The sequence below is a fragment of the Sebastes fasciatus genome, chromosome 21 (genome assembly GCF_043250625.1).
Source record: "Sebastes fasciatus isolate fSebFas1 chromosome 21, fSebFas1.pri, whole genome shotgun sequence".
Taxonomy (NCBI): Eukaryota; Metazoa; Chordata; class Actinopteri; order Perciformes; family Sebastidae; genus Sebastes; species Sebastes fasciatus.
The window spans coordinates 12,301,689-12,327,856 of record NC_133815.1 but is presented as its reverse complement, the minus strand read 5'-3'; the positions used below and the strand labels follow the sequence as shown (position 1 = coordinate 12,327,856).

The 26,168-nt window shown below is 42.7% G+C and overlaps 2 protein-coding genes across 12 annotated transcripts in view; one reads left to right on the top strand and one right to left on the bottom strand.

The window, feature by feature from the left end:
- The window catches only part of slco5a1 (solute carrier organic anion transporter family member 5A1), a 41,659-nt gene extending 38,115 nt beyond the window's left edge, over window positions 1-3,544 (top strand). Inside the window, 1 exon segment of the mRNA XM_074621616.1 lies at window positions 1,328-3,544. Within this exon segment, the coding sequence (XP_074477717.1) occupies window positions 1,328-1,785 (458 nt within the window). The 3' untranslated portion in view covers window positions 1,786-3,544.
- Window positions 3,545-6,669: 3,125 nt separating this feature from the next.
- The window catches only part of sulf1 (sulfatase 1), a 94,440-nt gene continuing 74,941 nt past the window's right edge, over window positions 6,670-26,168 (bottom strand). For 5 of the 11 annotated variants that reach the window (XM_074622633.1, XM_074622632.1, XM_074622634.1 and 2 more), the window contains 14 exons: window positions 21,522-21,672; window positions 21,238-21,413; window positions 20,898-21,026; window positions 20,277-20,333; window positions 17,973-18,099; window positions 15,186-15,399; window positions 14,460-14,706; window positions 14,276-14,372; window positions 14,066-14,160; window positions 13,862-13,933; window positions 12,970-13,142; window positions 12,229-12,371; window positions 11,980-12,103; window positions 6,670-8,816 (listed from right to left, as the gene is read on the bottom strand). In XM_074622633.1, coding sequence (XP_074478734.1) covers window positions 7,894-8,816; window positions 11,980-12,103; window positions 12,229-12,371; window positions 12,970-13,142; window positions 13,862-13,933; window positions 14,066-14,160; window positions 14,276-14,372; window positions 14,460-14,706; window positions 15,186-15,399; window positions 17,973-18,099; window positions 20,277-20,333; window positions 20,898-21,026; window positions 21,238-21,413; window positions 21,522-21,672 — 2,728 coding nt within the window. In that variant the 3' untranslated portion in view covers window positions 6,670-7,893. Of the gene's footprint in view, window positions 8,817-9,506; window positions 9,578-10,507; window positions 10,542-11,979; window positions 12,104-12,228; window positions 12,372-12,969; window positions 13,143-13,861; window positions 13,934-14,065; window positions 14,161-14,275; window positions 14,373-14,459; window positions 14,707-15,185; window positions 15,400-17,972; window positions 18,100-20,276; window positions 20,334-20,897; window positions 21,027-21,237; window positions 21,414-21,521; window positions 21,673-26,168 lie in introns of all 11 variants that reach the window. The other 6 variants (XM_074622639.1, XM_074622640.1, XM_074622641.1 and 3 more) reach the window with 6 other exon arrangements.

Genomic DNA, 26,168 nt, shown 5'->3' with positions numbered 1-26,168 from the left:
AGCAATGCTCCCGATGCAGGCACACCTGACCTTTAGGGAACGGGAGATGACACTCTGATTGGTCTAATTCCTTCTACGCCCAAAACGCACCTATGATTAATTAAGAGACTAAATACTGCCCCTTGCGCTTTAGTTTGCGCCCAGATTATGTGACGCTTCACTAGCAAAAGTGGAGTTGGACAAGCATATTTCGCCTCGTTGAAATAGGGCCTATGACTTTTCACATAATATACTAGAGCTTTTTTATGACACACAAATGAACTGTACTATGACATTTACATCACATTTTTATGACATTTTATACTATTACTTATTTTATGAAGTTCTTTTTATGGGATACTATATTACGAAATATTTTCGACATTTTTATGACCTACTACTCTACTATGACATTTAGACAGGTAAAACTAGGTGGGTCTTAAAAAAGGTCCTATAAGGTATTAAATGTATCATACAATCTGATGCAATCCTTGCTGATTCAACACTAAAATATTTAATATTTGAGGCCATAGTTGGATTAATTATTTTGAAAGGTGTTTCTAATATTTCCTCCACTTCCACTGATTTATATGAGGGGATCAAACCTGCTTCTAATCTGTGTGAAATGGTGCCACCAAGTGGTAGAATGATGGTTTTACAATAGTCATCCTACATTCAAGTATTGTATCCCAATTCCATGACATACTAATTGTATACAATATGTACTCTACAAATAGTCATAATTTAGTTAATGTACTTTTACGGGGTTGTACTAACAGGAAGCCATACAATAAATGAGCTGGTAGATGTCAATCAAACTGCCTAAAAACTTCACAAACGCACCTTTTTAAAGAATTGGATTTGAAACTAACCACGTTTTCCAAGGCTTTTCCATTTGCTTTGTGATGCAATCGTGTACATCAACAGCACACTGAAATCATCAGTATGCGTATTTCGGGGTGTATACTTAAAGCCCCTTAAAAAGTGGTTCAAATCCCAAGTATTTCTCTATAAAATTACATTTTTATGACCTAAATGAGCAATAAAGCAAAACAAATCTTTTTTTCAGGGTGTGTGGTTTGATCAAATTTCATTGACCGTGCTGGCAACATAAGTATTAGCTGAAGCCAAACTCTGATTGGTTCATGGCATGACATCACCTTATTCCAATTGAGCTACGCCAACAAATTACGAGACCAAAACTGGTCTCGTAAATAGTATAACACATTAATGTTATATAGTCAAAACTGGCTGAGTATTAGTATGTAGTTGTGTTAAATTGGGACTCAGTGACGGTTTTTGTTTACCAGATGAAGTTATTAATCACAACATCTTCGTCCTCCCTCAGCCTACATCCCAACGCCCATCTACTTTGGTGCTGTGATCGACACCACCTGCATGCTGTGGCAGCAGGACTGCGGAGTGCACGGCTCCTGCTGGGAGTACGACGTCACCTCGTTCCGCTTCGTCTACTTCGGCCTCGCCGCCAGCCTCAAGTTCATCGGCTTCATCTTCATCTTCCTCACCTGGTATTCGATCAAGCACAAGGAGGACCGAGCCGAGCGCTGGCGCCAGCACCTGCCTCCGCTGGGCACGGTCAGCGAGCTCATCTGCCACGCCGGAGGCCACAAAAGCCACGCTCGCACCCGCTCCTGCCCCGTGTTCATCCCGCCGCGGCCCGACCCGCCCGCCGCCCTGCTGCTCAACCGTGGCCACAGCAGCCTCAGCTGCCCCGGCAACGCTCTCAAAGCAATAACACCGCCCATCCTGTTGCCGCATCACCACAGAGGCTCCGCCCGTGTCTGAGAGCACTTCAAGCCTCCCTCCGGGGGTCCATCGTGACACGTGCCTTCCTGTTTGTGTCTCAGCACCACACAGTGTCTGCTTTACACCAATCAGACGCCAGGCGGGGCTCCACAGCTGCTGTAGGACTGACGGGCAGAGACACAGGTGCGCCCACCATATTTAAAGGGCTGCTCATTGTTATTTATAATAACAGGAGACTGACGGATGTTCTTTTACTCCGAGTATATCATCAGCTGCAGCCACACACCGCATCCACACAGAAGGTCCGACCTCCACGTGAAGGTTTCGGATGATGTAAAGACATCACATGGTGCTACTGTTAAAGGACAGGGCATTAAAATCTCTGTACAGACAGATGAGTCATCATCAACACAGCCTCTAAAGCACAACTGACAAACCTGTACTATGCAAGATCCTATGTACAGCTCCTCCCTCCTCAGTATTGTACAGCTCCCTCTGTATTCTACATCTGTTCTTCTTCGCCGCTCGATTCATACTTACGTCGGCTCACTCATAATCCCATTCTTCTCTTACAGTCCGAGCTGTAAACATATCAGCAAACCTCTCTTTTCTGCTGTTGTTTGGATCTTAAGAATTGACAGAAGTGGGATTTTTTTTTAATCCTCTCTCCTCTTCCTTTTTCGTAACAGTGCCTCTCAGGCTGCCTCGGCCAGTCCAGTATAGAAAGCTAGCCACCAGGGTAAACGCTAGCTACCGAAAAAGCCAATCACTGTCCTCTCAGTCGAGCGATAATACTCTGCTTTGTTGCCCTCAGCTTCTGCGTTTTGGGAACAGTTGTCACGGAGTCTTTGCGCCCGTTGGACGAAGCTCCTCGCCTTGGCAAGGTCACCATGTAGCTTAAAGCCGACGAGCACCAACGGTACAGTGTTTAACGACTTCTATGAAATCTGTATTTAATTACAACATCATCACACTACTTCGTTATTACAATGTGTAATAATTAGCCACACGGCAAACAGGAGAAAGGAATAAGAAAAGGTATCTCATCTCTGACCATGTGCTGAAGCTACTGTATGTCCAAAAAGATGTGATTGTACTTGTAACTGGAGTTTTAAAGAATGTGCAACAAAATTTGACCCACTTTTAAACACAAAGTAAAAATGGTTTGTGTCTAATCTATTGCAACAAATGAAAAGATGCATCATTTTGGCTTTATATTATAATGGCTTCTCCATCCTAATGGTCATCAGATGTACATAGTAGTTATCTAGTAGTATCTAGGCTTTTAAGAAAGTAGTGCAGCAAGCATGTAAAACTATGAACTCCCTTTTATCAGCGAGAGTAATCTGATGTGGATTATTCCGTTCCTTGGTGTTTAAGGCCCTCTAGTGGACAGAGAGATGATTGTGTGAAGGCCAGTGAATGTTGCTGTTTGTCAGACCTACTGTACGATGAAAGTCTTGGCTAAAAGGTTAATTGTTAAACTTGATCACTGCACTGAATTTAGCACTCCAGATTCCCAAAGATACACCTTCTGCAGGTCATGTGAGTATTGAAACTTTGCTCCGCTAGTTTGGTGGGGAAGTCTACAACATTCAGTATAACCGATGCCATGTTTTACTAGAATCATCTACTTTACTTTTACTTTGGTCTCATGTTCTTTTCTTAATTATCTTATGGATTTACCTCCCTTTGAGTAGGACAAGAAGAGGTGGTAACGTGTTTAAAAAAACAGCTTTGTTCAGGTTTTTCTGAGGGGGAATGTAAGATAAATCTAATAAAGTTATTGTATATTATATTCTGATCAGTTTGACTTTGTTCCTTTTTGCAAAACTTTTAATAACAGAGAATCTGATGCAGTGAATACATTTTAAAAGTTAACATTTTAGGCCAAGATTGGTGATATTCTGCCAGGTAAAGATTATCAAGTGGTAACGGCAGTGACTAATTTTATTATTATCGTGACTTAGTACCTCAAATTACATACTCATAAGTGATCATCGTGTAAATATTGACAAAGCAAATGAAGCGTATTATACAGCTCACACATAGTTAGAAGCATATTTATGAACTAACCCATGACATTGTAGTTAAAATGAAAAAAATAAGACTTAAAGCTACAAAAAAAACAACGAAACAGTGGATTTGTCTCGCGGTGCCTGAACAGTATTATTCACATGAGAAGGGTTGAGTTCATCATGTGGGGAGGGAGTTGGGTTATTGCAATGTATTTCTTTTTCTGTCAAGAGGACGACACAGTTGAGTTAATTTAAATGCTTTAAGTTATGCTGCACAGAATGCCCTCCTCTCCATCTGTAATGATTCTCTACTCTTCCTCTAGTGCTCCGCATCGTCACCGCCTCAAAAGAGGAATACCAATGTAGGATTATTGATCAGGTCCTCTGCTTCTGTGACTGGAAAGCCAAACGTGATCCTCGCTGAGTCATCTTACAATTATTTATTCGGTATTATTTATAATAGCCATCATTTATTAATGGTAAATTGATAGTTAATTAAACTTAGTTAATAGTTATTTTACTGTTAACAAACAATTAAATGATAACAAAGTTTACTAATTATTAGTAATGCTAGAATTTGTTACTTTAGAGATAACAATTAATTCTGATTACATTAGTAAAGTATTTATTAACACTTTATACTATTAGGTATTTAATGATTACCAAATGATTTGTAAACCTTTAAGAAATTGTAAAACATCTATAAACATTACATACTGTAGATATTTGTAATGATAGTAAGTAAACAATGTTTATAGATGCTTTACAAAGTATTTATTAACCATTTAACATTTATTATAATCATCAGTGTTACAAATGTCGATGTAATGTTTATAGATGTTTTACAAATCCTTAATATAGTATATAAAATATGTGTGCAACAAACTGTTAAATAATGGTAATTATAGCATTATTAATAACTCATAATTTTATCATTTATCAGTTTATAAATTATATATTGTTAAAGACACTAACAGTTACATACATACATTCTGATTACAATAGTAAAGTATTTATTTCCAGTTTACTGTTGCATACATCATAACAGTTTATATATTATATTAAATATTTGTTAATGATTACCAAAGGATTTGTAAACCTTTAAGAAATTGTTTGTAAATCATCTATAAACATTATTTAACCAATTATTAACTGACAAAGTATTAACTATCTAAATGTTTATAGATGCGTTACAAAGTATTTATTAACCATTTAACAATGTATTATAATCATCAGTTGCAACTTTCTAATAGCATCCAAATGTTTATGGACGGTTTACAAACCAGTTATTAAGTGTTACAAATATCTGTATGTAATGCTTAGATGATTTACAAACAATTTCTTAAAAGTTTCAAATCATTTGGTAATCATTAACAAATACTTAATATAGTATATAAAATGTTATGATAACTAATTAGAGCATTACTAATCACTATAAAACTATCAATTTACCATTTATAAAAGATGTTTTTTTTATGTAGTGTTACCAAATAGATTGAAATTGTCCTCTTATACTTACTGATCTTTGCAAACTGTTAAGCTTTTATTTAGTGACTCCATTGCTAGAATGGTTAAATAGAGAGAAGGGTAGAGAATCATGATTCTTAGACACAGTAAATGCAGGGATGTCTGCCTATTGTACTGTAAACCTCCTACTTGGTATTCAGTGTCCTGCTGTTCAAACGCCGGGGCTACTGCTGACACAGACGACTTCAGGTTGCCTGTAGATTGGCTTTAACACATTTTCCTGAAAGTGAATTATTTCCTGGACAGAACGGAAGCTGTAATCTGAAAGTCGAGCTCTTAATGCTTTTGTTCCTCAGGAGCAGAAGTCTAATTGATGTTTGTGAACACTTGGTTTACAAATGCCTTGAATACTTGATATTTGTCATTAAAAAACGAAAAAAAATTGACTTGGCTGATTGAATTATTGCAAAGTATTATGTCACGTATAGCAAGCCGTTTTAACATTTAATAGCTAGACTGGATATACAATATATATTGCAGACATCTGTAATTCAATTCTTCCAAGTCAAAATGAACATTTCAGATATCGACGACGTCATTCTTCCAAGGACAAATTACATCACTTCTGCCAAGGAATGCACCCATCTGACTTTTTCGGTCCCGATACCGACAGTGTTTAATTAATAGGCTGTATGGAAGTGACTGGGATCATTTATTTGTGTAAGGCAACATCAGACTTTGATTGTTTTCCTAATTTTGTAAAGTAAAATGTGACCACTTAATACATAGATATAAATTGAACCAACAACTTGGTGGAAAATCTTCAAAATTAACAAGTATTCAAATTCAAGTTTTGGCATTTTTAATGCAGCAAGTAATTGGTCAAAAATGTAAACAGGAATTAACATGCCAGTATATAATGTATATAGTAAATAAACATAAAATGGAGTTGAATAGATCGGCCCCATTGTCACCGATATCCGATCAAGCTATTTGAGTCAGTATCGGTGCATCCCTACTTTTGCCATTCATGTGTTTTGGGCTTTCAATTACAGATATCCACAACTGCATTTTTTTGATTTCCAGAATGATCATCGTTATGGATATCTGAAATATTCTTTTTGACTATGAAGAATTGAATCTTCAATACATATCCAGTCTAAATATTAGATATTAAAATGGCTACTTTTTAAGGATTTAAAGATATCTTAAATTTAGTTTTGACTAGTACAATCAAAGTTGTAGATATCTTGAAATAAAATTTCTACTAGTAAGAATGTTATTGAGGATATCTTTAAATGCCATTCTGACTAAATGCTATTATGAATATCTAAAACATAATTACAAATAGGAGTGTGGTTCGATTAAATGTTAAATCGGCTCGCCATACGTCGAGTGTATTATGTGGTGGGACAACACTTACGGCTGAGACGTCAACGAAGGTTGAAAGGGTTTATTTCATAACAGCTTCATGGCTTTCCTGAAACCAGAGTTGTTCAAACATTTGTACACACAAACTGTCGAGAAAGAAAAGGACAGCATCAGCACCAGTTTCTAACCAGAAAGGTACAATCGAACTACAGGCAGAAAGGTTAAACACTGGAATACCTTATGCAATGTTTGCAGAGTATTTTACTGACTATACTGTCAAAGATAAAGCTGTAACAGAGTGTGCTGTCATAACCTGCTTTAAGGGACTAACACGGTGACATTCGACATGAATTGGCCATGTGCAACACTATGACTAAGGATTTTTAAAAGCTCTACACCACATGAGGAATCGGTGACATTTCCAAAAGACAAAGTTACACAATGAACTTGTTCTAACCCCCTGGTGGTGATTGTGATTAGTAAGGATAAGTTTACTTAAAATGCTGTGAATAGTGACAAAACGTGCAACTACTCAGTAAAACGTGAGCTCAAGCTGTCAGTATGTTAGTTAACGGTCCCATGATTGTCTAAACTTTCTGATACTATTAATGCCATACGGTAAGTAGGTAAAACAATGCTAAAAATGTTCCCATTTAGCACATTTAACTATTTTTAAACGGATGATTCTGTAACTTTTTCAGAAGTGACAAGCCAGTCTTAGTTTTTAAGAGTAGTCAGTAGAAATAATCAGTTCATAAAATCTAATTTTACAAATGGACACACATTTCATATCCAGGGTCATCATGTGGAAAAGTTCAAAAGTGCATTTGGGGTCAAATTGAACCTTTAATCTATGTGGTGAGTGTTGTGATGAAGCGTCCTGTGACTGAGTAATAGGTTGGTTAAAGACTGGAGCGTACCTAAAGCTGACTAATGCTAACTATTCATTCAGATGTTGAAATGGTTTCACCACTCACACTTGTTTTTCATAAAAACATATTAAAAACATCAATGGTGTTATCTGTATGGATTTCATTATTTTTAATCCCAACACTTAAGTTTAGCTGCATTAAGGCTTTTTCTTTTCTAAATATATATTTGGAAAAAAAAAAACATAACACTGTTTACTAATAAATGTAGGCACCTGTAAAAAAATAAACAATAAATTTAATACTCATTATACAACTCTGACTGACTGAGGTGGCATCAATCGCCGTTGCTCTTGGGCAAGCTCATCTCCCAATCACTGTGTCTCTATGGCGACCAGCACTGGCTGGTGCATGCGTCTGCCTCAGAGGGTCTGATTGGAGGGTAGAGGCAGAGAGCCGCTGCCCTCGTAGTCCAAGGTGAGGGGCAGCGCTGACTGAGGCAGCGCTTTTAGTACCAACCCGACACTCTGTGAGGTGCTAGTCTGTGTGGTGGGGGGGCTCCCGGTGGTGCTGGCCTGCACCTTGGGCCTCAACGTCTGTGGGGAGAAAGGGAGGTAGCCTTGGGCCTGGAAAATGTCCTCCTCTTCTTCGAGGTCCAGGCCGAGACCGTGAGGGCTGGTTGCCTCTCCGTGTCCCGGGCCAGGCTCCAGCTGGGCCTGCAGGCTGTTGTGAGTACGCAGCAGGTTGTCGTGTCGAGTCTCCAGCTCCGTCAGTCCATTCCCGCTAAACATCCCTCCTTCTATCTCCTCCAGCTGCTGCGCCCACGTGTCGCTCTGGAAGATCCCGTCTCCTCTCGGACCTGATGGTATTAACGTCACCGGTGATGCCGACATCGCAGGTCTGTTTATAAGCCTCTCGGGAAGGTCGTTGACAGATTTCCTCTCCGGCGTGGGCCAGGGTGTGGGTGGTGCTGATGGCGTTTTGCTGGGGGCGGGGGTGGCGAGGCGAGCCTCCGCGGTCAGACCCGGCCAGACGTCGCTGGCTGAGGCCAGCTCTTCTCCGCTGCCCTCTTCGAGGCCTCCACCCCCGGCCCCGGAGCCCAGCTCTGGCAGGGTGGAGTCGTCAAGGGTTCGGTTGAATTTGTTAAAAACGTGTCGCAGTGCAAACATATTATCTACATCCTTCTGGAAGTTGACCCAGTTGTCCGGGCTGGGGCTGCAGTCAGGCCTAAATTCATAAAGGCTTTCGTTTATGCTATACAGATCCTCCAGTCCCTGCCAGTTCACCTCCTCGTCTGTCAAGTTGGGCAGCTTAACCCTGTCGTCCGTCCCATATTGGCTGTGTGCTGCCAGACAGAAAAGAAACAGAAGACTGTGAGGAGCTGCAGGAGAAAGAACAGGGAGCTCTTTTCAAGTTTACTCAGACACCATGCAGTCATGCCCAGCCTCCAGCTCGCACTAAAGCAGTCAGCTCCATGGGGGTTGAGGCCCCAAGCATCACACACGCACACACATATACACACACTTCAAAGCAGCATTAGATAAACTAGATAAACACAGCACCCACACTAAGCTCAAGCCATGAGTAGTGCAAACACATGCCGAAAAGACTGAAAAGAAAAATATTAAATGATCCGTCATAGTATACTAACATACTGAGCTGCACATAAAAAAAAAAAATGGAATGGCATAGTTAATGAAAAGGCCTGCACTGGGTTGAAATGCAAAGTCAGGCAACCTGGAATAAAAGAATTTAACAGCAGAGGAAACAAAAAGGTGATCAACAAAAGAAGATGCTCAGGGAAAAAATGATAAGAAAATGAGCTTGCTGCTGAATGGTAATAATAAAGGAATTCAAAATACTATTAGAAAAAAGAGGCAAATTAAAAGGAAATTGCAGCAAAAGGGCTCAGTTTGATGTCTGCAAAGTAAAAGCTGAGGGAAAGAAGGATCAGTGCCACTTTAGGTTGGCTTTCCATGTGAGATCAGCTTTCTTGTAACTACTGCAGCTAGAGAACGGAGATGGTTGGACGTACAGTAGGCTTTAGGGACTCACAGGAAGGAGAGGCTTGGTCCCCTCTTAGACCGCTTTCGATGCTGCTGTTGCCTGGTAAGCAGGTGCCAGAAACAGAGGTCAAAAGGGCAGAGGTCAGTGGGAGGACAGAGAGGTCACGGCAACTCAAGTGTCGACTCTACCACTAAGCTAATGGCCATGAGTGAATGTGAGAGGCTCCTGGGTGTCATGCTACGCTGGAACGCTAATGTGATGATATGGCTGACATGGCATGGAGGGTGATATTAAAGGAATAGTTCGACATTTTGGGGAAATTTTGTTTTCTTTTCGAGAGTGAGATGAGAAGATCGATACCACTCTCATATCTTGTTAGCTTAGCTTAGCATAAAGACTGGAAGCAGGACGAAACACCTACAGTATCCCAAAATGGTACAGTTTTTGAGAGAGGTATTGATCTTTTGACTCTCTGCAAGAGAAAGCGCATTGCCCAAAATGTCCAACTACTCCTTTAAGCGTTCATGTAGAATGTGATGCATGAGGTGGGATGATACAGTATCATGCATTGTCATTCACGTGCACTTGATGCTCGGGTGGGTCTCAAGTTGAAGCACATATAATCAGCACCTCACTATGCGATTTCTCAGTTCTGATTTAGCCATGCTATCGTAACAATAGCTAAAAAGGACGAGTCTATATTTATACACTGCTGTAAATATTGCACTCTCAAGCAAAGCTGCGAAAATCTGCGGCAGAGAGAATATCTGTTCATATGTTCAAATAGCTGCGAAACTGCAGATAAAAGTGAAGACAGATTGTGTGCACAGAGGTGACAACAAATGAAGCTGCTTTCATGAGAAAAAAAAATCTGTTATGATTTTGTTAGCGTGTCCCCAGCATGCAGCCACAGATTAAGACGCCAGCAAACTCCATGGATGGATGTTATTAGTGGGAATGAGGCAATTCGGCCCATGCAGGTGTTAAAGGAAAAAAAGCCACTGAAGAGAAACAAAAATAGGTGGATACCTGTGTGGCTCATAGCTTCCTCCATCTTTACCTCCTGATCGGAAAAATAAAAGCAATCGATTGTTAATGTTTTGATTCAGGGAGATACGGGAGGGAAATAAATAAGGTCATTCACACTGAAGACGTTCTTCATGCACAGCTGCTACTCCCTACGGAGAAATGCAATTACTGGATCAAAAAGGGAAGAGGGGAGGACTGAGGAGAAAATAGATTTTGGATTTGAATGGATGAAAAGTTTGAAAGGTCGTACGACTGGGCTGGATGGAGAGACTGATTTGTTTCGTGAGGTGTAGAGTTCAACGCCTTCAAAGCAAAAACACACAAGGGTTATCCAGTCAGGTGATCATGATGGTCAAGTCACACTCCTTAAATAGATGCTGTTAGCTCCATTTCACCAGATAGTTAATAAATCTAGTCCTCCAACAAAAACATCACTTGATGTAACCACAACAGCCATTTCATTGGTTCGGAGAGCTGGCATCACAGCCCGAGCGAGGGCAGCCAGTACAAGTAAGAGATTTTAGGCTGCTACGTGACATGCGCTGGCACGGTTCTTGACAAGTCCGCCATGCCAGCACTGAAACACAATCAAGTTTTCTCAGAGTAGCTTGGCCGCTCCAGCGCTCCACTCTCCAGCTGGTAATTACAGACATTAAGTTTTTATCCTCGGGACGTAAACAGCGCAGCCAGCTCATGCCACACACGAACGCTATGGTCTCGGCATTACTTATTAACCACCTCCGCCGCTGGGATGTCTGCTCCGTACGGATGCTTGGACCATGTGGTGGTAGTAAAAAAAATACATTGCGGCTGATTATGGCAGCGATGCATGACAGGGGCCCAAATAAAATGACAGCCTCAACTACCGTGATGACAACATCCTCCAAATAATATCTCTAACACCCGGTGAGTCACAGCGGGGACGATGGCCAGGACGTTGAACTGTGACACGGCCTTACTTTCACTGAAAAACACTATAATTCAAGAACTCAGTACTGTAAATGGGGGAAAATATTCCAGCGGAGTGGAAGGTCCTGGGCTGAGAAACAGAGGTGTGTGTGTGTGTGTGTGTGCATGTGTGTGTCATTATGAAGACAACATTGCAGTGACGATTCCTTGACCTCCACCTGAAATGTCAGCATACATCACTGAGTGGATCATCCCCAAACACATGCAGCATGCAGATATGTGCAAACACACCACTGAGACTGAAACAGACTCGAAACACGGCAGAAGACTAGACTGAAACATAAACATCACGCATACTACTATTTAAGCTTTAAGTGTTTATTTAACTCATTCAAATTTAATAATCTGGTCTCACTCTAACTCTTCTGTGTGTCGAATCTGTTTCAGTCATTGATTGTTGGCATAACAACTACCACTAAACCCGGTGTAACAGTCCATACGTCCAACCGTTTTAGGACAGGTAGGAAGGGAAGAATAAACAAGCTGAAAGTGAGTGTTTTTACCTGTGTCTAAGCCTTTCGGGCGAGGGTTACACTGCTTGTAACCTTGACAACTCCTCATCTCCATCAGCTGGGCATGGAGAGAGTTCAGCACGTCCCGATCCACCGTGTACACCGCGTTGGTCAGCTGCACAGGAACGGCAAACAGAAATTTAGCAATCACACAATTTTTTTTTGTTTTAACGCCACTAATGTGCAGATAGACACAGACAGGTAGCACAGCTGTATGACTGTGGACAGATGTTCACCCACCTGGTAGGGGTCACTGTTGAGGTCAAAGTACTCCAGGAAGCCAGTGGAGAACTCGCAGAACAGCGTGTTGTGGGTCTCGTTGATGGTTCTCAGGCACCAGTAGGTGTTGTTGTTGGAGCTGGTGCACGCGCAGAATCCGCCCACTAGACAGTAATCAAGATTCATTGTGAGTGTAGTCAAATCTAGGCGAGGCATGTTCCCTCCAGTAGCTGCATTGGAGCCACATAATGTAATCACATTGTAATAACACTGACTCAACCAAACCTAACTAACATTTTTCTTAATAAAACATGTTTTTTCTTGATTAAACAAGTGTGAGGAAGACTTATAGTTTGTTCACACAACACAACATTAACCCTGATTTTCTGCTCCCTGACAGTTTTTGGAGATCCCCGACATAAGCCCCAGATCGGAGGCAAATCGGCGTTGAACACGTGCCGGCAACAACAATATCAGCAATGTGTCTCGCGTATGGTATCACGTCATTTACCGTGTATTTATCCCGTGTGTTTTCATAACAAAACGTATTTGGAGACCTCATTGGTGAAAGATCTTGTAGTGTGTGACCAGTGTGAAAAAAGCAACGACTTCAAGACTCCCGATTACAAGACAGCATGTTGTGTAGTGTGAACAGTACAGCAATTTCACGACTTTGAAAGTCGTGTAGTGTAAACTAAGAACTAGGAGCTTCCTGTATTAAAGTGTATTTCATTGTGAGGAGGTGGAAGTCAGTATGCATACATGTCCAGATAGGAGCAGTCTGCCAGTGGTCATTGTTATGCGTGAAGCAAGTGAGGCCGGGCATGCTGCAGTCGTCTCCTTTCCTCTGCCGCTTCTTCTCCTTCCTTTCCTTCTTCCTTCTCCGGATCTCGTTGTACAACTGTGCCTTCCCGTCTATTTCCTGCGCTGCCTCCCTGCGGGCAGAAACGTGAGAGAATTACTAAACAGCGTTGATGCAAAGATGACATCAGCCCCTACCCTCTCTAATGCCAGTAACCACAGTGGTGGAGGGGACTTCCAGAAGGCACCGCCGATGCCAGGATATGACAGTCTGTTTACTCTCATGTTTAAGCTCTTACGAGGTCCAATTTTCTCTGGGATGACATTCTAGTAGCCACTGTCCCCTCTCTTCCTCCCCGCCTGAACACAGAACAGGCGCTGCAAAAAAAACAGCTGCTTTGTATTGGCAAAAAAAATCTGTTTCAAATGTTTCCTGGTGCAAGTTGATCGCTGTGTTTGAGGGATTGACTGATTTCCCCCCTCTCTGTTGAGTCATTCTATCTTTCCATGCGACTCAATCACTTCCAGACACACACACATAAAATAGATCCCTGGCCATGCATCTGCTTTGTCATTTAAACTCCATTCGGGGACCAAACAGTGAATGACAAACATCACAGTACACATCTAAAACACACACATGCTGGGCTGGACTCTACAAGGTCGTCTAAATGAAGGTGAGCTTTATGTTTGAACTGGACATGCAGTGACCATGCAGTAAATGTAGAGTGAAAAAGCAACATGAGATACAAAATGTTCACACTTGATCAGTTGCAAGTCAGTATTAATGAATAAGGAAAGGGGTGACACTAAATGGAGGCAAACCCATAAATAAAGGGGAAGAGAAACTCACTTAAACGGATGGAGTTGATCATTCCTGCTCTTCAATCTCTCTGCCCTTTTTCTGCCTCCTTTGCTAAAATAGCTGGTTTTATAAACAGAGAAAGAGACTAAGGACCAGGCAGAAAACTGTTTTTAGGCGTGGACTCCAATAGGGTTTTGCATAAGGCCATGAAAGAGAAAAAAGTATTCTTGAAGTGACATTTAAATGACTAACCTCTTCTTTCCACAGTCGCACTCCTCTGGTCGCCTCCTCTTTAGGTGGCCTCTTACTTCCCGGAGGTTTTTGATTTTGTCTTGAAGTGCTTCAATCTGGAATTAAATATGCAACAAATACTATCAATTATCTTTTATCTATTAAGACAAATCCTTCACCAGTGACAAAATTGTGTGTGCCAGGCTTATGGTCTGAGCTTGGTACACTCACCTCCTGGTCCACATAGCTCTTATGGTCTTTCCAGGCTCTGGAGGACTGGTAGATTTCTCTTTCACAATGGACACTGTCATTCATCAAGATGTAACACCTGAAACAGATGCAGAACAACCGGTCATACACTGCTCTTTTGATAGATATACTGTGTATACATGCTTAATGGGGGCTGCCTTCTTACTTGTGGGTAACTTTCACAGAGTTGGGGTATCCCACAGCGTTGGTATCATCCGCCAGCATTTCCTCTGAACCGTCATCTGAGCCCATATGAAACTCGGGGTCCTCTGGGTTGAAGTGACGTTTTGAGATGACGCGGCGGCGGACAGCTGACTGATCGTCTGCTTGAAGGTCAATGTCGTATATCTGACCTTCAAACTCCACAGACAGAGACCGGGTCTGCCGGGTGTGGACAAAGCGTGGCCGATAACCTATAAAATAAAAAAAAACTTGCGTTAATCAATGTTTTTATGCTCCACTTTTACTTATTTATTATCCTTATTTGACTGACAATAACTCCTTATTACAGTTTTCCTGATGAATCCAACCAAAGTGTCCAACTCTGGCTGTTTCTGCTGTCAAGTATCATTTGGGGACATTTCTGGAGTGCATCTTATGTTCACACTACAGTTGCATCTTTTCTAAGCAACACTAGAGGGCATCAAACCATTCAAAACCACAATCCCAACAGCGCAACATCCACGGAACAAATTGCAGGACTTGTTGCGGGATGTTTGCTTTTCCTGTGCATATGTCTCCCCTTAGAGCATAAATAATCAGTTACAGGAAGTGAAGGCTTGAGCCTTTGCAGACTTCTTTTTCCCCAAATGGTTTTGAGAGACAGACATCGACACAATGTTATAAGTTGAGAAAGAGCTGGTGCTGATGTCAAGCATTCATGTAAACTCACGCTGGCCTGATGAGGCGGCTAACTGCCGGTGGGAACGGCGTTCCATTCTGGAGGGCTTGAGGAGAGCGTCCCCACATTCACAGCCCCGCTCTCTGTTGTCGTAACTGCTTCGGGGCTTCAGGCTGCGGGCCCTCTTCCTGGAGCCTTCCTTCGAACCACCTTTGCACTTCTGTATCCTCCACTTCCCTGTGATCTCCTCCACACAATGCCATTTCTGTCAACAACAACCACAGCGGAAATAAACATTGAGAAACAATATTCCCTCGTGAAATTCTGTCAAGTTTTCTCTCCGCTAACTTAATTTCTGCATTGATTTCAAGTGATCAAGTGTCCTTGATCTGTATGCCTTTTGGATATTTCAAAGTTACTTTTAACAATGAACAGATTTTCTGGCATTGCTAATAATAAGCATTATAGACGTTAACAATAAGAAAAACTTAATCTCAGACAAAAGCCTCTGTTTTGATTTTAGAAACTCTTTGAGAAGCGCATACTTCTGACAGATATATCGGGAAATCTCAGCCTGTGGGAAAGAATGGCATCCAAAAGCAGTGGGAAAGATAAACCAGAAAACGACCACATGAGATGAGCTGGGTCTGTCTGGTGTCTAGAAAATGAAGAGGAAACCCCTATCGCTCTCACACTGGGTTTGTCCGTGCCAAGTGCGTCATTGTGTCAATACATTTGCACGCACTTGCCGACATCTTCTGCGTCTTACTCAACATTTATTCCCACAAGGAAAGGAAGTGAGTAGTGCCGCTGGTTAGCATAAATGGAAGAGACACATCTGCAGAGCGCGGGGCCGATGATCAGTGGCGTGAGTGTGGGAACGAGCGTCCAAACAAAAGGCCATAAAGCAGCTCAGGTTTCTTCTGGAAGGCTCATATGGTGACGAAGAGCTTGCAGGCCAAACAGGGCTGTTATATCAGCATTAGACAAGACGCGGGGGAGAGAGAGCGAGAGAGATGTATTGTCACTCAGGGATGAAAACAATCTCTGTCTTTCTTTATCCTTCTCCCTCGCCCTCCCTCCTGTGAGTGCTTTTCAGGCCCAACGGTACGACTGCAGCAGGACAGCAGAGATGGATGAGAAACTGAGGAGGAGGACGGGGAGTGGTTAGTTAGGACCAGCCAGACATGGATGACCATGAAACATGAGCAGTAAGTGGAAGTACCGCAAGCCACTCACGCTGTTATGTACCCCCAAAAAAACATAACACTAACAGAGATTTCTCCATGTCCCTGATGAGTAAATCTGGTGTGCCCACAACAAACCCATACCGTTATCACATGATCGATTCCAAAGGACCGCAACAGCTCTGAGACAAAAACACAACAGAGGCTTCGCTCTTAGAAAAAAATCTGGTCTGTCAAGATCATGCGGTCATATTCAAAAGGCAGTAACTTTTAAGGCTTTTCAAAAACAAAACTTCCCCTATTCTAACTTAAATTGGGTTCAAGACTGAGGTTTAATGTCCTTGTTGAAAACCCCTTTAACTATATCAGTACAATGCTTCAGTGTGAGCCAAGGACAGCGAGGTGAGTTGGCATTTAAAGTAGGACTGTCAACATTAACACAATAATAAGTACCCACGAGTCTCTTCTTTACAGACATATCCACTTTATGATAATCACATGCAGTTTGGGGCAAGTCATAGTCAAGTCAGCACACTGACACACTGACAGCTGTTGTTGCCTGTTGGGCTGCAGTTTGCCATGTTATGATTTCAGCATATTTTTTATGCTAAATGCAGCACCTGTGAGGGTTTCTGGACAATGTTTGTGATTTTTTTGTTTTGTTAATTGATTTCCAATAATAAATATATACATATACTTGCATAAAGCAAGCATACTTGCCCACTCCCAAGTTGATAAGAGTATTAAATACTTGACAAATCTCCCTTTAAGGTACATTTTGAACGATTAATCACGAATAATCATGGACAATAATCGATTGACAGCCCTAATTTAAAGACATAAAATAAATTAGAAGAAGGGGAGCTGGAAAAAAAGAGAGATTAGAACAAAATGAAGAGGAGTGATAAAGCACTTGCCTGCTGTGTCTAAGTACCATTTCCCCTGTAATTTTCTAAGACACACAAGACTGGCTCTCAGGCTGCTCACTGGGAGGTCATGTTAAATCATGCCAGACGGGCCACTTAGGACCAAACCTTATCCTTCATGCTATGCAGCAATGTATTATGATGTACACTGTAAATGATTACTGCTACAAGAAGACACTTCTACACATTTTTTGTGCACTATTACAGGTGCACACACACACACACACACAATCTCACATGCATTCACCCAACACACTCTGCTGAGCTCAACTAGAATCGCTCCATCGCTGTCTTTAATATCTGATTGTTACATACGCACATTTATGTGGCCATAAACTGGATCTGGATTGCATTAGTCTGCCCCTCAGAATCTCTGCATGTCATTTAACGCTACCTGAAACTTGTAACAATTTGTATTGTTCTGGTCTGTGTGCTCCAAGGCCACATACTGTACCACTTGGCTGTTTGGTCTGCCAGGAAATTAATGGGCGCAGATGAAAGGGAAGTACAGACAAATTAATGCACCACAAAACAGTGCAAAAGGGTCCAATTATGAACCAACTGATGCACTGTAAATGGCTATTTCGCTTTTGGCTCTGTGGAATAGCTCAACAGGCAACATGGAGGTCACATGGAGGTGGTACTCATTACTGTTACTGAGAAACGCTCCTTAGTGGATATCAGGGGAACTCATTTTCATCTGCTCGTGGGTGTGTTTGTTTTACCTGTCCAGGCTGTTCGCAGGGTGTCTGGAATTCGGCCTGCTGGCAAGTCTCTTTGACCTTCTTGTACTTGGGAAGGCTGTTGGTGTGCTGAGTGGTCACTGAGTCTTCCTTCTTCCTCAGGATCTTTCTGCACAACACAAGAATAAAGAGCAGATCCGCATCAACAAACGGTCTTATTCAGGGAGTCAATACACCATGAAACCATTAAAGTGTTACTGAACTTTAATGAGCTGAAGTCACTGTTTCCTGTTTTTTACTTTCTGTCACGGTCAGTCCTGTGTGCGTCTCATGGTCATGGTCAAGTTATGTAGCATCTGTGTGTGCCAGACGGTCTGGGCATGGAGCTCAGCTCAGCCTCACACCAGCGCTCAGCTCCAGGCCAAGCTGTTTGACCTTGGCTTGGCATCGCGTTCAACTGCCATGCCCCGTTCTCCTCCGCTACTACCACAAGACCTGGCTGCGTCTCCGCTAAGGCCATGCCAACCCCCCCACCCCCATATCCCCCTGCTCTATCCCCAACTCTCTGCCAACATGTCCTGGCTGCCCACGGCACACAGACAGAATGACGGCGACAACGAAGCACAGAACAACCTGTGCCCTGCAAGACTAGAGCCGTTGTCTTGTCCGATCCTGTCTGGCGCTCTGCTCCAGGGGAAAACAAGCCAATGTTCACACACTGGCCTGGCTGTAGCCTCCAGCCTTTAGCCAAGGGCGATTAAAGAGCTAACAGTTGCTGTCGATGTCACTCCCTGATGGCTGCATTACGTAGATTATTAGATTCTCTAACAACACAGTCAGCCCCAGCTGTCAGTCAGCGTTTCTCAGAGGAACAGTACTGTAAGTTCATGTGAGGATAGTAGATCATCACATGAGCGGAGACAGAACTGTACAAAAAAACATTAGCTACTGTGTGTGTGCTGCTACATCTGTGCCTGAGTAACAGAGTGAAAGGTCCGCGGAGGCTAATCTCAGCATTTAGACACAGGCGCACAAGCTGACAGCCTTCATAAACACTGTGGATTAATGGCGGAATGGATTAAAAGAGCTAAAGCCCCTACATGTCAAAGGTTACACTCTTTTCATTTCATACACAGCGGTCTGTAGACCAGCTAGTTCTTCTGTCGCACAAACATACGCCAGCAGGAGACTGATCTGTATGCGCGGCAGCACGAGCTAACGAGTGCTTCTTTTGTACTCTTGGATGCGTGTCTGCAGATGTTGGCAAATGAGCAAATTAGTGGAAAGGAGATGAGAGGGCAAGCCAGCGATTTGGGGGAAAACAAATAGGGATTGTAAGGGGAAATGATAGTGGGGGGAAAACAAGGAGAACGTGACATACTGTAATATACAGTATCATTACACATGGTGCCAGCACAATCTGGCCTCAACCAGTGTTTTCCTGCCAACGTCTACCTACGTCTTTCCTTTAATTTTAACCTTTTTTTTTGGACACCTGTATCATGCAAAGACTTGAAACTTGATGGGATTATTTCCATCCAAGTTGTCAGGTTTCTGTCAGTGTACCCCTGGCATTACCGCAGCTTAACACGTTAAGTGAACAAAAGCGGGCTGTCAGATTGGAGGTATCATTTTCTGCAACATATATCTGGCAGCAGAGCGGAGGTTAAATAAAGACCTGAGAGAGCATGTGCTGTACGCGATCGCGTGCACTACAAAGAAAACAGTCTTGGGGGGAAACAGGCGAGCGTTGGCTACAGTGTGGCTGCTGCATTCCACACTGGGGGAGCTGGTGACATGTCCTGTGAGTGGATTGAGTGTGAGCCTTCCAGCCATTCCTCAGGTAACATCATCCCGAGTCTGGCTGGCCTTTGTTTACTTTGCGTGTGTCTAGCTATCTTCCGTCTGTCTCCTCCAGTGCACGAACTCAGCAGGCTAAGTCAGGTTTTAGGGCCCCGATCGTGTGCTCGATACGTGCACGGCCCCCTTCAGAAGACAAAGAGTCTGCTTGTTTTTCTTGTAAATGATCAAATGACCTGGTTACACATGTGTCAGCGCCTCTTACGTGAACCGTCATAATTTGCCAGCCGCTTTATAGCTTTACCAAACAACTTTGAATATTTCAACCCCTTTCCACCCTCATCGCCTTCCAAGCCGACTGCGGTCAGGAAATGTCTGTCAGATAACAAATAACTGGGAAAAGTGGCTGTGTTGCTGGAACAGGGAACGTCATTGCGCATTTTGGGTTCATTGAAATGTTTTGTCAGGTTTTGTGTGACACACAATGCTCTGCAATGACATGGATGTGCCTGTGGTGTGGAAAGGGAATAAAGAACCCCAGTTTACCCTCGCTCCACCAGGAATGTGTCCCTCCAGACTTTGGGTTTCCGGTTGGGTTTGAATCTGGGGAAACAAAACGAACAAGGTTTATAGAATTCATATGGCCTATGCACTCACCATCAGCTACAGTATGTCGGGGCACGCAGCTAGCCAACATTATGGGAGTTGATCTTAGCACGCGGTTCATGGGAATAGTGTAAATGCTCTTTGAGCTTTAAATGGATTATCCCTGTGGTTCTGGAAATGTTTTTCTTTTTAATAGTTCAGATATATTAACAATAGCTGTTTTTAAGTAAAGGACAATGATTTTTCATTCATATTGGACACTGTTTGTACAGTGGGTTTGCTGGGGAAACAAATGATTCAACTTGCAAACAAAATTCTACGGGAAACTTCAGAAAAATAACCTCAGTGAGTCCGAGCCAAAGTCCTGCAGCCAAGGAAAATCCACCAAATTGCCCTGAACCCACTTTGTGCTCAGCTGGAGCAAAAGCAATTATTTTGGCTACGGAAATTTGCATTTGCTCAATAATGTCAAACGAATAAGACTGTTGCACATATCATGCACACTGTGCAATTACTGTACATAATATCTATTACAGCATGGCATGATGGATCCATACAGACCTGTTGCCAGTCCTATCCTGTTCCAGCAGCTTAAGGATGGACTTTCCATCCATGTCTGGAGGGGTGTCCAGCCCGGCAATGTGGAGAATCGTGGGAGCAAGGTCGATGTTCAGCACCAGATGAGGGTTTCTGAAGAAGTGCATGCACATGAGGTTTCATTAATCTTCTGATATGACAAACAGTGGTATTAAATAACAAAACCAAGGAACTAGAACAAAAGAAAGACAAAACATGACGCACTGAGAGAAAGATAGACGCAGTACAGCTCATTCTTGACCTTGTACAATGTACTGTAGAGACAATGTGACTCGTAAGCTAAGAAATTCTGATAATGACTTACACTGCCCCTGGCTCTATGTTGGGTCCTCTCAGGAAGAACGGCACACGGATGTCAAAGTCATACGGCATCGACTTGCCCTTGACTAATCCAAACTGACCAATGTGGTAGCCGTGGTCTGCTGTATAGATGACGTACGTGTTATCTAGCTCTCCGGTTTCCTCCAGCATGTCAAACACCTAAGACGTCAAATGAGTGACGATAAGAAGACAGGCATTTAGAGAAACTACATGACTCAGAGGAACAAATATAAAAACCCTAAAAAGTCCATTAGTAATTACACATACCTTCTGCACTGAGTCATCCACAGACATGAGTGTCTGCAACCGCTTCCGGTGGAGGAAGTTGGTGAACTCCATGTGGATGGGTCTCATGGGGCCTGTGTACTGCATGATCCAGTGTTTGTCCATATTTGGGGCATAGTTGTAGCTTGGAGTGCTAGTAAGAGGGCACAAAGGAGGGAGAGAGGAGACAGGCATGTGAAAAAAACTGCTTGTATTCAGGATTCACAGAACATGTATACTGTCTGCCTGATGAAGTCGCATAGAAGTAAGAAAATCTTTATGGCGAGTTGGGAGTTATCAGAGCACGTAAACAGCTACGAAGAGCCCGTTCAAGATGCCAAAAAACACCTGTCTGCTACTTCTCACAAACTACTGCTCGGTAACAGGTGCCGCAGTTGTCCACCGCGTTTGACACGCATCAATAGCTGCTCTGTTTGTTGAAGGAAATGTCTTAATACCCAGCAGCCAGCACCTTAGCTGTTTTTCCACACCTCTCTCTCTCTCTCTCTCTGACCATCTCTCTCCCCTCACACAGAGACGAGAGTCTCCCAGCTCCACTGCGCTCTTGGCACAGACAAGTCATTTGAGGGTTGGCACATGCTTAAGAAAATAATAGGCCCCAAAGTCAAGTTTGCAACAACTTCTGGACCAAAAACTCAATAAGTCATGGTCATTTTGAAATGGGGAATAACAAGAGTGGATAAAGAGCAAAGAGGGAGGGAGAGGCAGGCTTGTTTGTGGAGAGTTATAGCTGAGAGAAGCCGTTCACCTGTCTGCGGTATTAGCTGTAAAGTAAAGAAGAGAGATAAACAGTGGACTAATGTATGAAGTTTCTGCAGTTCAAAGCAGAAATAGTATATAAATAATATACTGCAAACACATGTAGTCAACCCCAGAATTCATAAGTTATATTTATAGTCTGTAGTGTTGGCATAAAATGCAACAATAATACATAATTTCCCTTCTACTCCTAAAACAAACTATAAACTAACAGGTTGGATCTCCTGAATAAGCAGCCGCTGGATAAAGTATCAAGACTTAGATAGTTAATGAAGACCTGCTGGGAGCTGCTTTGCTCTGATTGAGTGAGCTGCCTTCTGCCCTCGTCTCCTCAGGCCTGCTTTGTGAGAAGAGTGAACTCTTCACCCACCGAGCCAGGCGGTCTAATAAGCCCCACAAAGGGACCTGTCTCTGGGCAATGGGCCACCAAGGTATGGGGCCCTGGGCATAAGGGAACCAGGAATGCAGGGGTCAGTGGAACGAAGCCAGTCCATAGGAGAGGTCACACCTGCCACCTGTCACATATACGTAGGACGGCGTTTGGTGGTATTAGCCCTGGATTACAGCAGCCCAGGGGCACACTGTTCACCCCAGAATGCCTCCTGACCTTACAGAACTTAACATAGACACATCCCGCATGAGCATTAGTGACATTCCCTAAAGCTACGACCAGAATAATTTCCATTCACTTCTCCCTGCTATAGAAGAATCCGCACCACATCTATAGTGTTTAAAATAAGTCAAGAGCTTGGCTTACATCTAAGAGACAGGGTGAAAACACCTCCAGTAAGGAATGTTAATGACATTAACATCAAACCCTCCCCTGCTATTGTTGCTGTCAAAGGTACAGACGCTCATTTGATTTATGAGGCGGCTCCTCCCTTACTGCCACGCAGTCTCTTCCCAACTCTGTGCATTACGGATTAGAGGTATCTGCTGCAAAGACAGAAAGAGGCAGACCAGACACATTTCATGTCATACCCTTCCATTAGTAAATGACCTTGCCAGGGACTTTTGTAGAGAATTACCTAAGCTAAATTGCCAAATTGAACCAATTCAAACTCAAACTGGAACAAAAGAAAAACATTAGGGCTGTCAATCGATTCAAATATTTATATTAGTCACAAATTAATTGCACATTTTTATCCATTCAAAATGTACCTAAAAGGGAGATTTGTCAAGTATTTAATACTCTTATCAATATGGGAGTGGGAAAATATGCTGCTTTGTGCAAATGTATGTATAATATTTAATATAGGAAATCAGTTTACAACACAAAACAATGACAAATATTGTCAAGAAACCCTCACAGGTGCTGCATTTAGCATACAAAATATGCTCAAATCATAACATGGCAAACTCAAGCCCAACAGGCAACAACAGCTGTCAGTGTGTCAGTGTGCTGAATTGACTATAACTTGCCCCAAACTGCATGTGATTATCATAAAGTGGGCATGTCTGTAAAGGAGAGACTTGTGTGTACCTATATAACCCATTTTCATACACATATCTTGAGGTCAGAGGTCAAGGGACCCCTTTGAAAATGGCCATGCCAGTCTTTCCTTGACAAACTTTAGCTCAAGTTTGGAGCGTTCTATAGCCTCCTTCATGACAAGCTAGTATGACATAGTTGGTACCGCTGGATTTCTTGGGTTTTTCTAGTTTCATATGATACCAGTATATTCACTCTAGCTTTACTGAGCCCGCTACAACCTAAAAATCACAAGTTAATGCGTTAGAGAAATTAGTGGCGTTAAAACGAATTTGCATGAACGTGTTATTATCGTGTTAACTTTGACAGCCCTAAAAATCAGGTATATAAAAGGAATTTGCTCCACAACATCTGCCAGTGAAAAAAAAAGAAGTTTTTCCATATCTGTTTTTAGAAGTGTGTAGTCAACAAACACCAAAACAAACACCCACCCACACTAACAACCACCTGTGCTGCCGCAGTAACCACACCACATACTCCGCACACACTGCACCGACACACAATCACTGGGGCAACCCCTTTAGTCACCCCCGGGCCCCAGTTCCACCCCCCCCCCCCCCCCACCCACCCCTTCACCCAGAGGCTTGAGCTAAAAATAAATTAATAATGTCACAAAGGGTGTTCCAAAGCGCACAATGCATTCCTCTCGTCCCAAGAGCCGCGGGGAGAAACTACTGATTGATATGGACAGGATCAGGAAGTCCTCTGCGCATTTCACAGGAGGGGAGGGAGGGCTGGGTGAGGGGCAAGGGATGAGAAAGCGAGACAAGACAGAGGAAGAGACAGACAGAAACAGAGATATACAGATAGAGCGGCCGAGAGGTAGAGCAAACAGACAGAGGGGAATGTTAAGTGGGTTAGAAAGTGAGAGGAAGGAAACACTGAAAGCGCTGGGAAACAGAAAGCAGAAATGGCAGCCTTGAACCTTACATCTACTTCTCTAAAACACTATCCCTCCACCCCCACCCAGTAGAGTTGTGCATCCTGGGAGCCTGTTGGAGGGCCCACCAGGAGATGGCAGGGCATGTTGCCATGGAAAGACCCACAGTATTGCAACGCTGCCTCCGCTCAGTAATGAGAGTTGTGGGAGGCCGATGTGGGCTTGGCATGAGCGCCGTGCTCCATAAAATAAGCCATCGCTGATCTTCTTCATGGTATGTGCTCCAGCTATTCTCGGATGATAAATCATTTTGATTTCACGCTTGCCGAGTCGTCGGCCCCAGCAGCTTCTAAGCAACCTGTCATCAGTGGGGACTGAGGGGCGTGAGTACTGTAATAATGTTATGTACACCAAATCATAAAAACTCTAATTGGATGTTAACGAGAAAAAATTCCATAACGCAGCAGATGAAAGCCGCCCGAATGTCTGCGTATATAATCTGTAAATAAGGGTCCTGAACATTCATGTTTCATTATTTTACAGGGTTAAAAGTCTTATGTGGGAACCCTGATGAGTGTGTGTATTTGAGTGTGTGTTAGGGCTAGGTATCGTTTAAAACATTACGCTGCCAGTACCAATGCCAGTACCCTTAAAGTGATATCAATACCAATAGAGTACTTCATTTGACACCCATCATGTGAATGGAAGCTCTGTGTGTGTCCCACTGGTTAGCTAATCGCCACCGCATTGCACAGCGCTCATACAGCGGTTACCACTGATAATGCCGTCCCCCGACCCACAGGTTGTCGGATTGCATTGCCGTGGAGAGCCGTGTGCAGAAGACAATTCTGGCTGTATGGGTTGTAGCTAGGGCTGTAGAAGTTAGCGCGATAATAACGTGTTAAAGCAAATTTGTTTTAACGCCACGGGGTCCCTTGACCTCTGACCTCAAGATATGTGAATAAAAATGGGTTCTACGTGTACCTACGAGTCTCCCCTTTACAGACATGCCCACTTTATGATAATCACAAGCAGTTTTGGGCAAGTCATAGTCAAGCCAGCACACTGACACACTGACAGCTGTTGTTGCCTTTTGAGTTTGCCATGTTGTGATTTTAGCATATTTTTATGCTAAATGCAGTACCTGTGAGGGTTTCTGGACAATATTTCTCATTGTTTTGTGTTATTAATTGATTTCCAGTAATAAATATATACATACATTTGCATAAAGCAGCATATTTGCCCACTCCCATGTTGATAAGAGTATTAAATACTTGACAAATTTCCCTTTAAGATACATTTTGAACAGATAAATTGTGCGAAATAAATAAATAAATAAATAAAATGTGTGATTAATTTGCGATTAATCAAATATTTCAATAAATTGATAGCCCTAGATGGAGCTGCTGCAGTAGAGAGCCAATCACACGTCGCAATAAATCAAAGAACGTCATCTTTTTCTAGATCTGGGCCCAAAAGGGATGGATGCAGGTATCAT